The 17408-nt window shown below is 33.6% G+C and overlaps 1 protein-coding gene across 1 annotated transcript in view; it reads left to right on the forward strand.

The window, feature by feature from the left end:
• The window catches only part of CDC14A (cell division cycle 14A), a gene marked incomplete at its 3' end in the record, with an annotated part of 58867 nt that extends 41952 nt beyond the window's left edge, over positions 1-16915 (forward strand). Inside the window, exons 11-16 of the mRNA XM_082003287.1 lie at positions 1916-2072; positions 4401-4516; positions 5095-5142; positions 6764-6892; positions 7804-8126; positions 16902-16915. Of these exons, the coding sequence (XP_081859413.1) occupies positions 1916-2072; positions 4401-4516; positions 5095-5142; positions 6764-6892; positions 7804-8126; positions 16902-16915 (787 nt within the window). The remainder of the gene's footprint in view (positions 1-1915; positions 2073-4400; positions 4517-5094; positions 5143-6763; positions 6893-7803; positions 8127-16901) is intronic.
• Positions 16916-17408: the final 493 nt, after the last annotated feature.

Below are 17408 nucleotides of genomic sequence, written 5' to 3' on the forward strand. Positions count from 1 at the left end.
GTCTCTCTTTGGAAAAAAAAAAAAAGAGAATGCGACAGCTCTGCTAGATACTGTATAAATACAATAAAACATGCACGGACCTTGCCTCTTAAAATGCATAGGATATCAGAGAGAAAGAAGGAGTATTACTGTAATTGATAAGAGAAACTGAGCATGAGTGAGGATTCCTATTTATTTTCCAGTGCAACTAAATGGGCGCTCTGTTATTTGAGAGGTGACCCGCCATTATTCAAAATAGTGTGAATCTCAAACTTTCACAAACCGTTTCAGGTGCTCACTGAAGGCAGATTAAACTTCTCCACACTGTGCTGATGCTTGGATGATGCACACTTAACAATAACTTCCACAGTAGAGCAAAATTAAGAGAGAAAGGTAGTAGGTAGTGTGATTAGTAAGTCCTGTTTACTTGAAAGATAGGAAAAGCAGGGACCGTGTCTTTTCTGAAGTGGCATATAAATACTTGGTTTGATTTTATAGATAGGCAAAGGTCCTTCAGATTTTTTTAATTCATACCTACATTATTCATAGCGAAGAGCTCTAGTATTGTTCAGTAAGAGTTTTCTGTTGTCCTAATGACAATAGAAACCTGTCTTGACAATTGGACAAAATTCAAGCAATGCCACCAGTAATGTCAAAATGGGATTGAGAAAGAAGGAGCAAACATCGGTTGCATCATTCGAATATAAAATATCTTGCCCTCAGGGCCGCAAAGTTGCATCTGACAAAAAGATAAAATCTTGCAACTTGGATCTGCCAGCCTTCATAGATGCCAAAGCTTCATCTCTTGGCTTCTTTGAAGTTTAATAAGAGAGGTTTGAGTAGTCTTTTTTTTTGTAGACGCCCACCCACCCAAGTATGTATCAAATCAGTTTGTTACTGTGAATGTAATTAATCTTGAAAGATTTCACAGGTATTTAAATTTAGGTATGTTTTCTAGGCTACTTCTGTTAGGTGGAGTAAGTGGAACTCCCGCTCCCTCTCTTCCTCTTTGTCCTTTCTCTTGATGTTTTCTTGGGATACAGTGAAATTTTTCTGGAAGTGCTTATCTTTCCTATTATTCCTGAGCAAGTTTAGACAGTTGCTCAGACTACTTGGCTCTTAAACTTTGCCATAATATTTTTTTGGCCAACAAAAAAGTTTCCAATAAAAGTATGTTCTTATTTAAGTCTTCATTCTTTTTTTCTTCTGTTCAGTATAGGAATTTAATTTTGTTACAATAATATGTAATGGGATCTCAGTTCCTGAATAGAACTAGCATGACAGGTACCTACCCAGCAAACTTCCTCACTGAGAAATAATGCAGTCTCATCAACAAAAGCCTGATTAGCTCATGTGCATTGTAGCAATTTCTTTTTTGCCACCTGTCTGAAGGATATAATCTTTCATTTTCTGAAAATTGATACTAGAGTCCTGTTCAACTTTACATGACTATTGTCACTTCCACTGTGCAGGTCAGCTGTAGTTTTACTGCACAATAGCTATATACACAAAACTGATGCTAATAAGAAGTTGGAAAGTGCTGTATTATCATTTATCCTATACATTATTTATAGAAAAGTATTATTTTATATGAATTTTTAAGTTGTGTTTTAAAAGCCTTTAAAATACCATTGCAAATTCCTGTTTAGTTAATCTTTTTTTTTTCTAGTAGGATTTTGTAAAATGAAGTTTTAGTTTCTGTAATATTTCTGTGATGACTACAGACTTACTTGGTGATTCTTGTTTTTTGTTGTTGTTTTCAACCACTGAAAAGGTTTGGGGTTTTTTTGTGATAGACATTCAATTTTTTTTTTTCCAGATAAGATGTACAGAAGATTCAAATGTTGGCAATCTGTAAGAGTAGCATGTTTTCATATTGTTTTTTATGTGTATGCAAATTTGTTGATACGAACTGATTTGGTTTTGTATCCTAAAGGAAGCAAGCAATGTTATGGCTGGAGGGAGATCTCATCCAATCAAAGCAGAAACGACGAGTAGTTGATGGAAACATTAACAGAGTTCTTTGTGGCTTGAATGACATTTCAATCAGTGACAGCTTGAATAAAATACAAGACTTGGATCAGTACAGGGAGGTAAGAGTTCTCGGGGAAAAAATTTTAAACAAGCAGAGATGGAGCTGATCTTTTAATAACTAGCTATAATTTTTAGAGTTTTTTAGGCTTGTATTAGTACTAGATTGCTTTTTCACAGCTAAACTTTTTTTAATAGGTCATAATTAGAACAAATCTCTACTTTTTTAAAAAAGCTTAGGCTGTATTTAAAACTTTTACAGGTTAGTTTGCAAACTTTAAAAGGTTTGCATTATTTCAAGTCATTCTTTCAGGATTTTCAGTTGTTTATTGGAAAATGGAGGAAAAAAATTACAAAGTTTTCCTCCTGGAAATCTATTTATTCCAAGTTTCTAGCTAATAATGCATGAGTGCATAGATGTCCATCCCTTTATCACATTGTTATTGATTACTGATGTGATGTGTACATTTAGGGTAAGCACCTTATAATCATTTATTAAAGCATGGGCATGAAGTGTGAACTAAAGTGAACATACTTCTGCTTCTGGGCTAGTAAAAATCTTAAACTGTAGCTTCCTAAACTGTAGTTTCATACAGTGTCTGTGAGAAGCCATTTAGAGGAACTATGTACTTGATTAATCCTGTATTAACTCTGTAATAACTAAAGAGCATTTACATTGCTGGTGGAATCCTTTACTTGATGTAAAAGACCATGGACGTAGTGTGCACCTTCTTCAGATAGTTGTTAGTATAAATTAAAATAATCATCTATCATGTGATCTATCATAATCTGGAAGAGCACCTTGAATGTATTTCGGAAAGGTACTATTTCTTTTTTGGAAGTTCAGTTTCAAACAGCTGGCACACAGCCATGTAAAAGTAATGAGTTTTGAGTATATATGAGTAAAAGTAATGTTTTTGAATCTGAGCTACTACTACAACTTTACTGCTTCCAGTATTCAGGGCACCTTTGCAAGTAACTCAACTACCTGCAGAGTGTGTAGTAGCCTATGTAGAGGTTTAAAATATAAATTCACACTGCTGCTTTTTTCTACTGTAGCCCTCTCTGTAATATGTATAGGTCAGTTTTCTACAGATGTCATAATGCTGTTTAACACTCAGTTTTCAAAACATTTTAACTTATCTCTTCAGATAGTTGGTTATAGTTCAAGACCTCATTATACTAGGCTCACCAGAAGCTCAAAACAAAGTCATGTTCTCCATCCCAAAAATGCGTAAGTTCTAAGGCTCAGAGGACAGAACAGCTATGTGCAATAACTGTTGGGCAGGTAAAGACAGTGAAACTTTATCGGCATTGAGGCTGAATGACAGGGAACAATGCTCTAGCATATAATCTTCAATGAAATCTAGCTAAAATATAAATATTTTCCTATAATTAATGCAACACTTGGACCCTCATATGATTTGATTAACTTCTATCGCATTACTTCTTCTGTTAATCTTTCTTCTTGGTTAATAGCAGAAGCTATTGGTCTGTTTTGTGCAGAGCAGTGAAGTCACTTAGGCACAATAGGAACTGCAGTCATACAAACAAATACTTGATCTGAGGTCAAATGAAGCATAATTGGTATAAGTCTTTTTCATCTGGCACTTTAAAACAAAAAAAAAAATTACAGTTCCCTTCTTGCTTTGTGTAACTTCCATATTTCTCTGCTACTTAATATATTGTCTCTACTTAATACTTGGGTCTTAGAAAAGTCTATTTTGAGATCAGTCAGAAATTATAAATAGGCATTGAAACAGTGTTGGCATACATTTAGTATTTCTTAGAGTTTATAATATTTTCTAAAGCTGGAAGTAGTAGGATAAAACTTTGAAATGTGTTTATCCTATATTCCTTATTAAGTTCTCATAGGGAATTTTTTTTCAAAACTGTATTTTTCTAGACGTGATGAGAACTTTTTATTTAAAAAAAAAAAAATCTAGTAATTTAGGAAAGTTGATTTTTAGCTCCTCTTGCCAGACACACAACTGTATCTAAATTTCTTCCTCATCTTCTGCGTATCACAAAATTTTGTGTTACTGTTTCCCTTCCACATTGATGGTAAGTTTAAAAGTAGTTAGGAAGGAGTTGAAGTTTAAGTTCTATAAAAACAGACTCCTTTGAAGTAAATACTGGTGTTACTCAAGCATCCTGAACTGACTTTGTGGTCAGATTCTGCAAAAAGGCTCTGTGAATGTGCATTTGTGCTGTGACACATTTAATTTACTGGAACTGTGCAAAGACAGAGTAGTGCCCCATGTATGCAGCAGACTGAAGATTAGTCTTTTAAGATACAATCTTTGTGAAGGAGATGTTCAATACTCTGAAACTACACTGCTCCTAAGGATTTGATATGTTTTCTTGCTTGCATACTTTGTGTTTCCTAGAATGATTTTGAAGACAAAACAGGTGTGGAAGCTCAGAATGGCATGACGCAGGGAGATAAGCTTAATGCCTTAAAAGGTCGGAGACGGCCATGTTCTGCTACAACTGGAGCTCTGAGGTAATTAATTAATTCTGAGGTAATTTGCAATTTTAAATTCAGTCTGTGCTATCAGATCTTTATGGCAAGTACATGGCCTTGCTTAAGGTAGTGGCACTAGCTGCATCACCTTCTGTGGTGGAAATTTGTCTAGGTATACATCTATTAGTTGCAGATTTGGTTTATTAATTTCTTTTTTCCTCTGTTTCCCAGTTCAGGATACCTGCTTATTATGTAGCAGTAAAAGACAAAGTACAAAAATATTTCAAAACCTTAAAACTTATATCTGTCTAGCACTATAAAACTTGTGTCTCAAATAAAATATTCTTCAATGAACTTAGTTATCTTTCTATGATTACTTTTCTAGACTCCTTATATAAATTCAGAATTTTTCAGAACCAATAAAAATGTGAAGCTTGAAAATAAACGTTTGAAGTACCTCTCTATTGTTTAACTGTAAATTAAAATAGTGATTGTCAATAATTCTTAACTGTTGTTAGTCTTGTACTTCAAAGCCAGTATGAGACATGCAAGTATGCTTTGGGGGAGGGGAAAGGCTTTTTATTCTTTGATAAAGACTGCTGCTTTGGTTTCTTTAGGCTGCAAGACATGAAACTGCACACAAGGTCAATATCACAACCTTTCAGGTATTAACTTTAAAATTATAGTTCTAAATGTATACTACTCAGGTCTTAAATTTTCACTGTTTCAAATTACACTTATCACATCAGTTGATTAGCAATTTCAGAATTCTGAGAAGTGGCAGGTAACAAACTTTTCTAAATACCTGTGAATGGGGGGTGGAACTTCAGGGATATCTCGAATTTTTCCTAATAGACAATTAGCACATACAAGTAACTTCCTCAGTCACATTTTCTAATATCTATGCAGTTATGCTATGAAGGGTGACTAGTTAACTCATAACCACTTTATCTCTGTAAAATTAAATACTTGTCTAGAAAGTCTACATTGGCTACATATTGCCTGCATATCACAATTTTTGTCATGTGTGTTTCAGTAGATGAACTAGAGGTATTGCTTAGTGGATACAATCAGCCTTTTTTTTTTTTTTTTAAGAAGCCGTACTGGATAAATATTGAGGTTTAGTACCTTTTCATATTTTAATACAAGGTCCTCATTGTACACTTTACTACAAGCTTTGTTCAGAACTTTGTGGAGCCAACAATATTTTCTTCTCATTTTTCTAAATGTTTATTTAATTTATGACCTGTACTAATCTCAAATCAGTACTGACAGTGCCCCTCCAAAAGAAAATAAAATGTAGAAAATTGACTTAATTTTGAGAGTTATAGGAATGGCAGAACTGAGTCTTTCGGGTTTTTGTAACCATTGTATCCTTTACCCCACTGCATCTAAAATACAACATGTAAGACAAAATATCTGTCTTTATAAAGCATTAATATTGAAAAGAACTCATTATCTTCAGTTTTGTGACAACCTGGATTTTTGAGATTGATTAGTCCAGATGTCTAACCTTGGAGATGTCCATTTACCCTTTCTTGGTGTAGAATTAAAGATATTTCTGCTCAATGTCATTCCTTCTGTGCTTGTAGCTTGTACCCAAGGTCTTTCGTCCTTTAAGAGCTCATCATGGTAATATCCCCTGGTCTAAGGATGGAGAGCATTTCATTCTGCTGTGAGGCTATTCATTTATTAGTTTTTAATAAACTAATATGGACAGCTATAATGCTAACATTCTTGAGTAGTCCAGTGTACCATACTTACAGCTCATTATCTATGAAGAATTTGGTTATTGAGAGTCCCACCCTAGAAAAAAGAGCTGTATGTACTGTGCAACTTTATAAAAATATTCTTGCTGTCACCTGGAAACAGTGATGTTCTCATGAAAGCTACAGTGTTGGTTTTTTCTGCTCGTACTTGCTTTATAGCACAAAAAGTGTTCTTTCTCAAATTTACAATATTTAAAATTTATAATGAAATTTACAATAAACTTGATACAAAATGGACACTTAACCTTCACAAATTATCAAGGTGAAAAATAGCCTGTAACTGTATAATATGGTACAGCAGGGGAAAAACTTGAGAGTGGAATATTCAAAAGGTTTTTTGAAAAGATATTGGAAAACAGCCAAACTGTTGCATTTTTGTTGTTGATTTCTCAGTAGTCAGACTTGAGAATTCCCACTTTTTAAAATACCTGTCTATGTATTGAAAGATTGTATGTGTTTGAGATGTATATTTCAATTTTTAAAATCTTGCTCCTCACTAAAACTCTGCACTCTTTAGACTGAATACTTCAGGTAGCACAGAAGGATCCACGTCTCCTCTGAAGGCCTCCAAAGTGATGGCAGTTAATTCACCATCTGCAGAAAGAATAAGCAGAATTCCCACATCCTCAGGCTCTAACCTTAAAAGGTTTTTTTTTCTTCTTCTCATTTTGGTACACATAATTACTGTATACTACAATGGTTTTCACCACATATGCAGTCTATAAAGCACTTGCTCTTCTTGCGTGTAAGAAGGGTTAAATTCACTCACAAAGTGACTTGCTGTTCCACTACCCAAACTTTAGTTGCCTGCAGATTTAAAACCAAACAAAATCCAAAACATGAACTGTGAGAGTTTTGATGGGATTATATCAAGTCAGAAATAGTATTAGGTTGCTCAGTTTGTTTTTTGATTTTTTTTTTTTTTTAACTCATGAATTTATTCAAAATTTTGCAAGTATTCCCACAAGTCTATTAATTTCAGAAGAATACTGAGTGGTAATTAATTTTTATGAACCCTTGATTTATTGCTACTTAATTCCATTATTACTATTGTACCAAGTAATTATGGATGCTAAATGAAATTTAGAATGATGCATTTTTAATAACTTCTGGGCACATATATTTACTTGAAGAAAATAACTGACTTTAAATATAGGGTGTCCTGAAATACCTTTTTCTCAAATTTTATCATATTGCTTCTTGGTTACTTGAGGACCTGTATCACATTACTGGTTTCAAGAAACAGAAGAGGACTTCTTAAACTGTTACGTGTACACAAAGTACTTCAATGTAGATCAGACACAGCCTAAACCTTTTAACACAATCTCCTGCATGGGCATATGGTCTGACAGAGGTGAAAGCTGGCCATGGTACTGCTTGAATAAACAAAGTTTGGGAACTCCTGACAAAGAATTCTGGTTTTCGAACCTGTGTGCAAACACAAATTATTTCAGAATGGTCTGTTATTATCTAAATCTTCTGAATTGTCTGTTGTTTTTTATACATCTGTACATACCTTGTGTGTATTTTTCCCCCCCGCATGTGTTTTCCATTCAGTGTTTCCATAAGCTCCAGACTAGCCAGTTCACTAGGGAACCTGTATGCTGCTTCAGATGATGATGAGAGCAAAATGACATCATCGTCCTCTAAGACAGGTTTTTCTGTAAGCCAAATCTCCAGCCACTTGAATGGCAGCTTGCAGCTGCCTCGCAGAAATAACCATGAACTGAACAACAACTTATACAACAGAAACAGCACTAGTGGCAACAACCTGAGCAGCCAAACCAGTTTTCACAGCGCCACGACAGATGAGTACGCATCAACCTTCCTTTATGGGCCTTACAACTCCTCCAGCACAATACCAGACTCAATCAATTCCTGTAAGTTCATAGTCACAACAGCACTTTCAGGCATCTGATCAATGTTTATCAATGCTTATCTTCCTTGCTTCTGCGAGCAAAGCTGTCACAAAAAAAAAAATCTTAACCCAGCATAATTTTCTGACTTGCTTTAATGTTTCTGAGCAGCACCTTTGTCTGTTACCTTTTTAAGTAATTATCATTTCAGCTGCTTTATTTCCCATCTCTTTCAAGCATTAGATCATGGAGGGTTCACAAAAATAAATTGCTCTTGAACTTAAACTAACACCTTTTCTGATAGCTTTTTTTTTTTTTGTGGACCTGCTTACCCTTTAGACTTTTTTTATTTCAAATTATCCATAACATAGTTTATAAGTTTATGTATCCTAATCTTCATGCAGTAACAGATTTAAAGAAACCTTTGTATGTATCATACTAAATGGAAGGTACAACATTCTTAAAGATAGGGCTCATTTGAAAGATGAATCAACTAGACTTGAAACCTAGTCCTTTTCTAATACCAAATATGAAAATTATTTTAGAGAAAGATATTTCTGATGGACTCACCATTTTAGTTTTCATTCCTCAACAACTTTGCTGCCTTGGGCTTATTTTGTGCCCTTTTTCTGTATGAAAGAGTCTATAAAAAGGATGCACGGATAAATTAATGCAATTTGAAAGTGATTCTATACAAAATTCAGAGAAGAGAGTAGAGAAACTTCAGTTATGAAATCTGAAATAAGTTCAGCTATTTTAGGGAAATAATAAACATATTTACTACTATAAATCCAAAACATGTTTAAAATATGTGGTTTCCAAAGATCTGATATCTTACTAATTATAAAAATTAGTGCAGTGTTTTTAATAGACTATATTGCCTACAATTAATTAGACCTGTCAGCCTTTGTTTAGTAGTACTGACACTTCAGATTTTTATTTTTTTAGCACTGGAAATAAAATTACTTCATATAAACTTAACTTCAGAATATTACACTTTCTGTGTCTTTGCCACTGATAAATTGTTTCTGTACAAAGAAAGTTTTAGTGTTATACCTGCTATTGTTTTTGAGTGTGATGAGTCCCCTCTCTTAAAACAGCTAATACACACAGTGTATGTAACTAGGATGTCAGCCGAAAAGATCATTTGTGGCTTGTGTTCTTTTCCTGAAGAAGTGGGGGAATCTACCCTCTTGTTAACGTGGCACTCCTTACAGTTCGGAAGCCACGTGTTTATAGCTTGAGAGTATGAATTGTACTTTATGAGGATAGATGACAGTAGGAAATAAATTCTTACTGTTCTATTGTGGAATAAAGTTGCATATGTGACTGAAACCTAACTAGTACATGAAGTACACTGAAAATTAAGTTAGTTGAGAGAACTTAATTCTGTATTCCCATAAATTTAATGGATACTTCCACTGAAAAAGGAGTAGAGTAACTGTGCTAGGATGTGCTTGACCTAAAGCAATGCTTTCAGACACCTTGTTTGAAAGTACATTTAACTTCTTATCTGCTACAGCTTATCTGGAAATAAATGTTAATATTCCATGATTTTAGGATCACTAAGTGTCTCCATTGAGTTTAAATTTGAGTTTAAGCTTTACTTTAAACATCAGCAGTAACTTATTTGCATGGGAATTCTTGAATATTGCCACATCCTTTCAAGTTTTTGAAGTTGTTTTACGTCTTTAATTTGGCTGTGTTTTTACTTGCTACATGGGATTGAGGTAAACTATGTATAATTGAGATTTTTCTCAAGTTGGATATAGAAACTAGCCCAGTTTTCTTATGATGAAACCAGTTCTAGAACAAGACAGCTGTTTTAGTTTAACTAATTTGGTTTAATTACTCCAAGTGTAAAGATGAGAAGTGAAAAGCTGTGTAGCAAGCCGAGGATGTTTGATTTGAGATACATCCATGAGTGTTGTTTCTTCATGAATTCTGATGGTTCTGGAAAGTCAACTCTTTTAGGTGTTCCCAGTCTTTTATCCAGCATGGTTACAGAAGTTCAGTCCTCAGGAGGACTGACAGAGGTTCCAGTTGAGTATACTAGAACTTAAGTCAATACACCAACAATAGTAGAGAGCACACACTCATCTGAATAACTACGTGGTAAAGTTTCTGATATCTTTTTTTAATTTCTCACCTTCAATATTGTCTCATATTTAATGTATTTGAACATTAATGCTCTAGAAAGTCAACCCATCCCCATTCTTTTCTGTTGTACCTTCTATAAATTACATGCTGCCAGCAGCAATTCCTAGAGGTTTTTTCCATATTCTACTTACAGCTGTGTATTATGCATAACTATGTAAACCTACATGTAGAGCCCTAAGGGGCAGAAACGCCTTAACTTGTAGTGTAACTCAGTCATGAAAATAAGCTGATACTGTTCACAATAGGCCAAAAGTTACAGCAGTACCAAATGATAACATAAACTATTACAGAAACAATCAGCACGTTTCTTCAAACAGCTGAAAAGGTTGAATGAAACTATAACATCTTAAAAACTAAGAATTATTGTCACCTTTGGAAAGGTAGTTGCCATACCTTTATGCTACAACTAATTTTTAATACTGAAAGCAAAGCTAGTGGGCTTGTTCCATAAGCATAGGCTGAGAAATTAAGTAATGGTTGACATTTTTTCTTCTTTATGTCTTGATATTTACAGAACTCTAGGTTAGCACTATATTTCTATTTAATCTTGTAAACCCTCAAGGTTCAACATAATGGAATTGACACAAATTCCCCAAATATATGTGGGCAGAGGGGCTGGGTTGACAATGCAACTGTCTCTTCTAGTATTGTAGCACGCGTTTCCTTCTTAGATAAGGGTGACTAAAATACTTAGGAAAAGGGAGAAAAGCGAAGAATGTTGATTACTGCTTAACCTAAGGAAGAGGAGAAGAGCAATTTGTGCACAGGTGAACAGCCATCTTGACATTAAAGAGGGACAATAGCTATGTGCATCTTAGTAAAGAGGGGAATGAATTGTTCCCTTGCAATAAAACCATTGACTTAAAGTGATTTAAATGAAGTATGTTAGGCATAGTTTGAAGCTTTAGGTTGATTGGGAAACATTTTTGCAGAAAAAAGTAACTTTCTAGAATGCATGTTTCTCCTGTTTTAAGAACATTTTTAATCTTACTACCTATCTTAATGACTTAGTAATGCATGGAAGGATGTAAGGGTGTTATCTTTGAACACTTCTTGGCTTTATATCATTTGCTGATTAGGAGTAGAGGTTATACACAGTCATGTTTAAATGAGATGCTATATCCATATATTTTTATTTTATAGGTTTTTATATATTGTGATGTGAGAAGCAGCATTTCTTGGAAAGAATCATGCCATGCAAAATCTATGTAGCAAAATACAAGTTTCTGACTTATCTGTAAAATAATCCTATTTCAATATAATAATAGTTTAACTGCTTTCCTGCTTGGAAGATGTTTTTCAAATGTCCTGAATGTTGCATGTGCTTCTAAATATACCATATGGCCCTGTGTATCTATCATAATCACAGTGGAGCACACTAAATTGTTACCTGTTTTATGTACAATTGACTAAGTTTAGTGCAGTTACTGTGATGTCATGGTGTTTAAGACAAGAGTAGATTATTTGATCATTTAATCTCAGAATGCCTTTAATCTCTGGTAGTGAACCTCTGATTTACTGGCTAATACAGATCCATCTTGATGGTGGTTTATTTTGAAGACAATATAATTTTTCTTGCTAATTGGTCCCACTGGTTGAATAGAGTCATGCTTAAAACCATTTCACTTCTAATCTGAAACTTGCTGTATCTCTTTATTAAGTCACTTTTATAGTCCTTTTATTACCTTATTTTCTTGTCATTAAGATATTTCATGCTAGTCATCTCAACTTGATTGTCTTTTGATAAGCTAAATTGGCTCAAAGATCCTTTTGGAAAGTATTCAAATACTTTACAGTTTTTGAAAATCCTTTTTCAAGATGTAGATGCAACACTCTAACATTTGTCTTCCAGGTTGAGAAAGCTGCTACTCAGTGCTGTCCTGCTTATAAATCTATAGCTTGTGTTAGCTTCTTTAACTGTAATGCATTGGGAGTTCATGGTGGGGGGAAGTTCTTGCCATTCAAGATACTGACTTGTATCTTAGTCCAATGTCCTGCATTCCTTGGGTTTTTTTATGTGGAACTCTGCATTTGGCTCTATAAAAGCATCCTTTTTTTTCCTCCCCTTTTTTTAATGGGACCAATTAACCAATCAAGGAAGATTGTTTTGTCTTACCACTGCAGCCACTAATATCTGCCTATTTTGGTTTTGATGATATTCCTCAGTGGTCTTAAGCTCATGAACAAAATATGGAGTAGCATCAAGCCTTAATACCAATTCTGGCAGAATTCTGTTTAATGATTTCTACTTCAATGCTTTAGATTCTGGAATTACTTGGAAGTTTTGTCAGCCAAATCTTACTCTTGTTGCAGTAAGTGTTTGTATTACATTGCCCTTTTTTCTAATTGGAACACATCAGATAATGACAGAAGTCTATTACATATACTGGTGGTTATGTTTATTCATTTAACTTGTCTCATCAAAGCACTCTTAAAATGATATGAATTATATTCCTCTTCTTTTTATTAACAGAATCTAATTTACCAGAGTTAAATATCAAGCTAACCATCTGTAATTGTATAGGCACTCTATTTTAGAAAATAATCTATCACTTTTGTTTCTCTTTCTCAGTTTGTTGACTATCAACATCAGTGGTGCAGGAACATTTTAAGATGGTTAGGACAGTAAATTTTCAGTTCTAATTAATGTTCTTTAATCTCATTAGTGAGGAAATTGTGAACTTATTTTTATGCAATGCAAGTACATCTTTCTCTTGCGTACTGGGGGGAGAAAAAAGTTATTCAAGTTGTTATTATTTCGTCAGTTTTGTAATGAAACATTAAAAAATTAATAATGTTGTTCCACATTCTATTTAAAACGAACTAAAATAACCATGATTATAGCTTCCTATTGTTGTCAGACACATATTTTTTCCTAATAGTTTTTGTCCTTCATCAGTGTAAGCTTTATAATCCACTTCCTTTTTACCATATTTATGCTGTTGTATGCTGATGAACTAGAAGAAAAGTTTCTTTTCATCGAATAGAGACCTTGCCATTCTAGCCAAATAAAATATTTTATTTGCAAATTTTACACATTGGATGTTTTGATTAAACAGAACCTCTTGCAATTATAAGTTGCAGAGATATTCTTATTGAGTATAATCACATTTAAAGTACCACAATAAGATTTTTACTTTGTTCTTACAGTAATTATGAATCCAAATAGGACTCTTTAAAATGTATTTTTATTGAAGAGTATGTAACTGGGTAGTCTTAAGATGAGTCACCTTTTGCTTCTATAGCTGCCATGGAAACTGGCAAGATGGAAAAATTTAAAAAAATTGAGAAGTGTAGCAGTATTTTAAAAATCATATACATGATCTTTATTCTTATAGCACTGTTTTTCTTAATAAGAACTTACCACTAACGAAGATAGGATAGTCTTTGCAAAAAGAGACAAACAATAGTGCATCTTACTGATCTGTAAGTACAGGAGACTCAGAGGATTGCCTCAAGTGCATATGAATTTTTTATAATATATCCTGATTTATTTTAGTAGATTTTGTGTACTCACAGTAATTCTTGCCTGCTGCAACATTCCTGTTGCAACAGTGTTTTGGGAGAGTTGATGCACAATTCAAAAAATTTTAAATTAGTTTTTGAAATTATCTGGAAAAAGTGCATGTTCAAGTCCTAACAGATAGCCCTAAGTGCTATAGGGTTGTTCCCTCTTAAAAGTTAACTCACCACTGACTTGGTCCTGAAGTTGAACGCATGTGAATACGGTTCTAGTGCTTAGATAGATCTGTGGCTTATTTTTGCTTCCAAGAGGCTTTATGTGCCTCCTGTTGAAGAGTAAAAATTATAGTGATCTAAGCAGTTGCTTCAGCATGAACTTCAGTAGATATCATTAACTGTAATGAAGCTATTTAATTCTTATTTCTATCTTTAAATGTCTTATACTTGGGTATAAAATGCCAAGCTTGACACTGCATGGGACCACTGTAAGAGTACACACGGAGATTTCTATTCAATTAACTGTTTTATACTCTCATCATTGCAATTCAGCAGTCAATTTCCTTTGTTTTTTTCCTTCTATTTTTACCTCTATTTTAAATAAGATTTTGTTAAATACCAGCATGTGTATGTGACTTGCAAAGGTGGATTGGGCTTTTTGTTTTTAATAAACCTTTCAGAATCATAGGCCATACTTCAAGTCACTGCCAACAGGAGATAGGAATGTAAATTTTAAAATGGAAAACTTCTTGAAAGATTTAAAAAAAAAAATCACAATTACAGGCTTTGAAATATTACAGTCAATCTCTTTGGACAATGTGAAGACATTTAAGAGCACAAATTACTTAACTGCAAAAGACAAAAAAAACCCAAACCCAAAAAACCCCACACCAAACAAAAAACCTCCCCACCCTCCCCAGCTATAATATAATTTTTCAGACTCAAAATTAGTCTGCATACTTTACAACAGCTCAGTAGTTATGGATATCACCATGTTTTTAGTAATAGGAACTTTATGGGAAGTCACATCAATTAATCTTAATCTGGAAAAAATGCTGCTTTGATATAATTCTTTCCTGTATTCAGGAAAGGCTTTGAAACATTAGGAAGAAGTCATTGCTATGCGAAGTAGAGCTATGGTGAGAGTGGGAACACTGAAAAACATATTTCACAATTTGAAAATAAATAAACCCTGTCTACCCATCTGTAATGAAAATTAACAAAACATGCTATCTTGTTTCCAAGCAATCTGTGCTGCATGGATATTTGTTCTTTTTATATGTTGCCATTAATTTTCTCCATATTTCTGTAAGTTGGATTCCTAATAATTTTAAGAATTTCAGTTTAAACTTCAGAATCTTTAGTTTATGGTTTGCTTTTTATTTAAATTATAATGTAGACTTCATGGTTACTACTGTCTGCTAACTAAAGGGCTGCTCTTCATAGTTCTTTGTCAACTAATGCTAGCTGTTCCCAAGATCACCAAAAGTGTACAGTGCTTTCTGGCCATCTTTCATCTGTCCAAGCTTAAAGTAATCTGTTACTTTAGTACAACATATGAAAGTATATAATTAGTTTTCATAATTTGTTAATCAACTTTATTTGTTTTGAAGGATCCATTTTAAATACTGCTCTAGTTAAGTGCAATCATCTTTCTGATTCTTAAAATACACATCTGAAAATGAGAAAGCTTTGAGGGTCATTGAGAGCAGAAGTTTCCAGTGCTCATTAATGAAGGGCTGTTCTTTCTGCCTCACTTATGCACATGTAATAAACAGCTTGACAAATGCCCTCATCAAAGCTAATAATCCAGAATGATTATTACAGAATGGAGTGGGGAAAAATAAGCTTCTATGATTGTGTATTCCATGGTGATTCTGAGCCTATAATGAAAAAAATACTTGTTACATTCATTTAGTTCTACAGTAAAGTATTTTCTAGTAAATGATACCCTTCATATTGTGAATCCATTCAGTACTAAAAACAGACCCTTTTTAGTCAGTGGTATTCAAATCTTTATATGCTGACAGCTCTTCTTTCAATCTAGGAAAGAATATCCAGATGGTCTCAGATCTTAAAGATGTGAAAATGCATTTAAAAGACAACTTTGGAAATATACACAGACTTAAGATATAGGAAAAAAGTGGCTTTGTGATATTAATTAGAGCTCTAAACATCTAAACAACATAGTGCATCTATTATGCACTTCTAATAGGTTTCACTATGGATGCCAAAGAACATTTCTATAGTGACTAGTTAGAAATAGTAGGGAAAATGGAAAAGATGACTCCAAGGTTGTGAGCTTTCTTGGGATTCATGTTGTTCTCCAGTAGTTCTCTCTAATTCTGATGAATTGATGCAGTTTTAAAATATGGTTTGGGTTTTTTGTTTGTTATTTGTTTATAACCATACTAGTACAGCAAAGAGCACTCTCAGATAAGACTCTTTATTCATCAAAACGACTTCCTGAACACATCTGTATAGGAGGTAATAAAACGTTTGGATGCTGTCTAAAGTGATTAATTACTTTATAATAAAACCTTCAACTTCAGTAGAACCAAAAATGTAAATAAATAGAGTAGACAAGGTTATGCCTTCCTCTTAATTGTACTGACTGCTTGCTAATCCAGGTGAACAATTTGCAGTGCTTCGGTTTCATCTGGTTTTAGTAATCATAGATAAATTTACTCATGTGCATAATAGTACTACTGTAGCTTTTTTTCTCAGTAATTAGCTACACCCTATATGTTTCCTATGTCATTACCTGAATCAACATCTAAAGTATCCTGTATTTTTTACAGTAGCACTTTGATTCTCCTTCAGGATAAATGGAAACAATTCAATTATAGTAACTGCAATCATACGTCTTTTCAACATGTTTTTAAGGTATTGTTTTAAGGTAGTGTTTTAAAGGGCTTTTAACACTTTCTTCAGGAATCTGTAAAATTTGTTTTGAAAAGTAACTGTAGATATAGGAAGGCTGATGGACTTTATCCAGTTTTTGAGTTTCTTCTATTTTATTCATCTTTACCTATGCAGAGATTCAGATCCCCTCCAACTCTCTGTTCATTTTTCTTCTTCCTGTCCTTCCCCTACTCCCTATCCTTAAGTGCAAAATGCATATTATATACAAGTATAACCTCCCCAGTGGGTTTTAATCAGTTTTTCTTCTCTGCACAGTCCCTTCAGTCTGAGTATGTTCAGTAGTAAAGCCTTGCTGCTTTGGTGAAACCTGTTGAGCTCTTAAAATCGAAGTCCTTCATGAAGGAGAAGAACCTAAGGAAGGAAGCTGCTCACTTGGAGGAGGAATCTTCAATACAAGACATTAAAACCTTAACACCAAAATGAGACTTCTTAACAGGCAGAAATTTCTTGTTAATGACTACTGCAGATGCACTGATGTTGAATTTATGGAAATTATTTTACCCCATATTATATACAGATTTAAATTTTTAATGTTGAGACAGCTTGAATATCTTTCTAATGAGTTTCATTAAGACATTTATTAACTTGTGTACAGTGTTAAAATATGTATTAAGAGAATATTTTGATAAACAATATATATAAAATTATGTAAAAATTAGAATATATTTTAATTTAGTGGTGTTCACTTTGCTACGAAAGAGTATTTTAAAGAATTTTTATGTGTTTATCGAAGATGAACTTTTTTTATGAACAAGATGTTTT

This window comes from Phaethon aethereus (assembly GCF_964289735.1).
Source record: "Phaethon aethereus genome assembly, chromosome: 8".
Classification (NCBI taxonomy): domain Eukaryota; kingdom Metazoa; phylum Chordata; class Aves; order Phaethontiformes; family Phaethontidae; genus Phaethon; species Phaethon aethereus.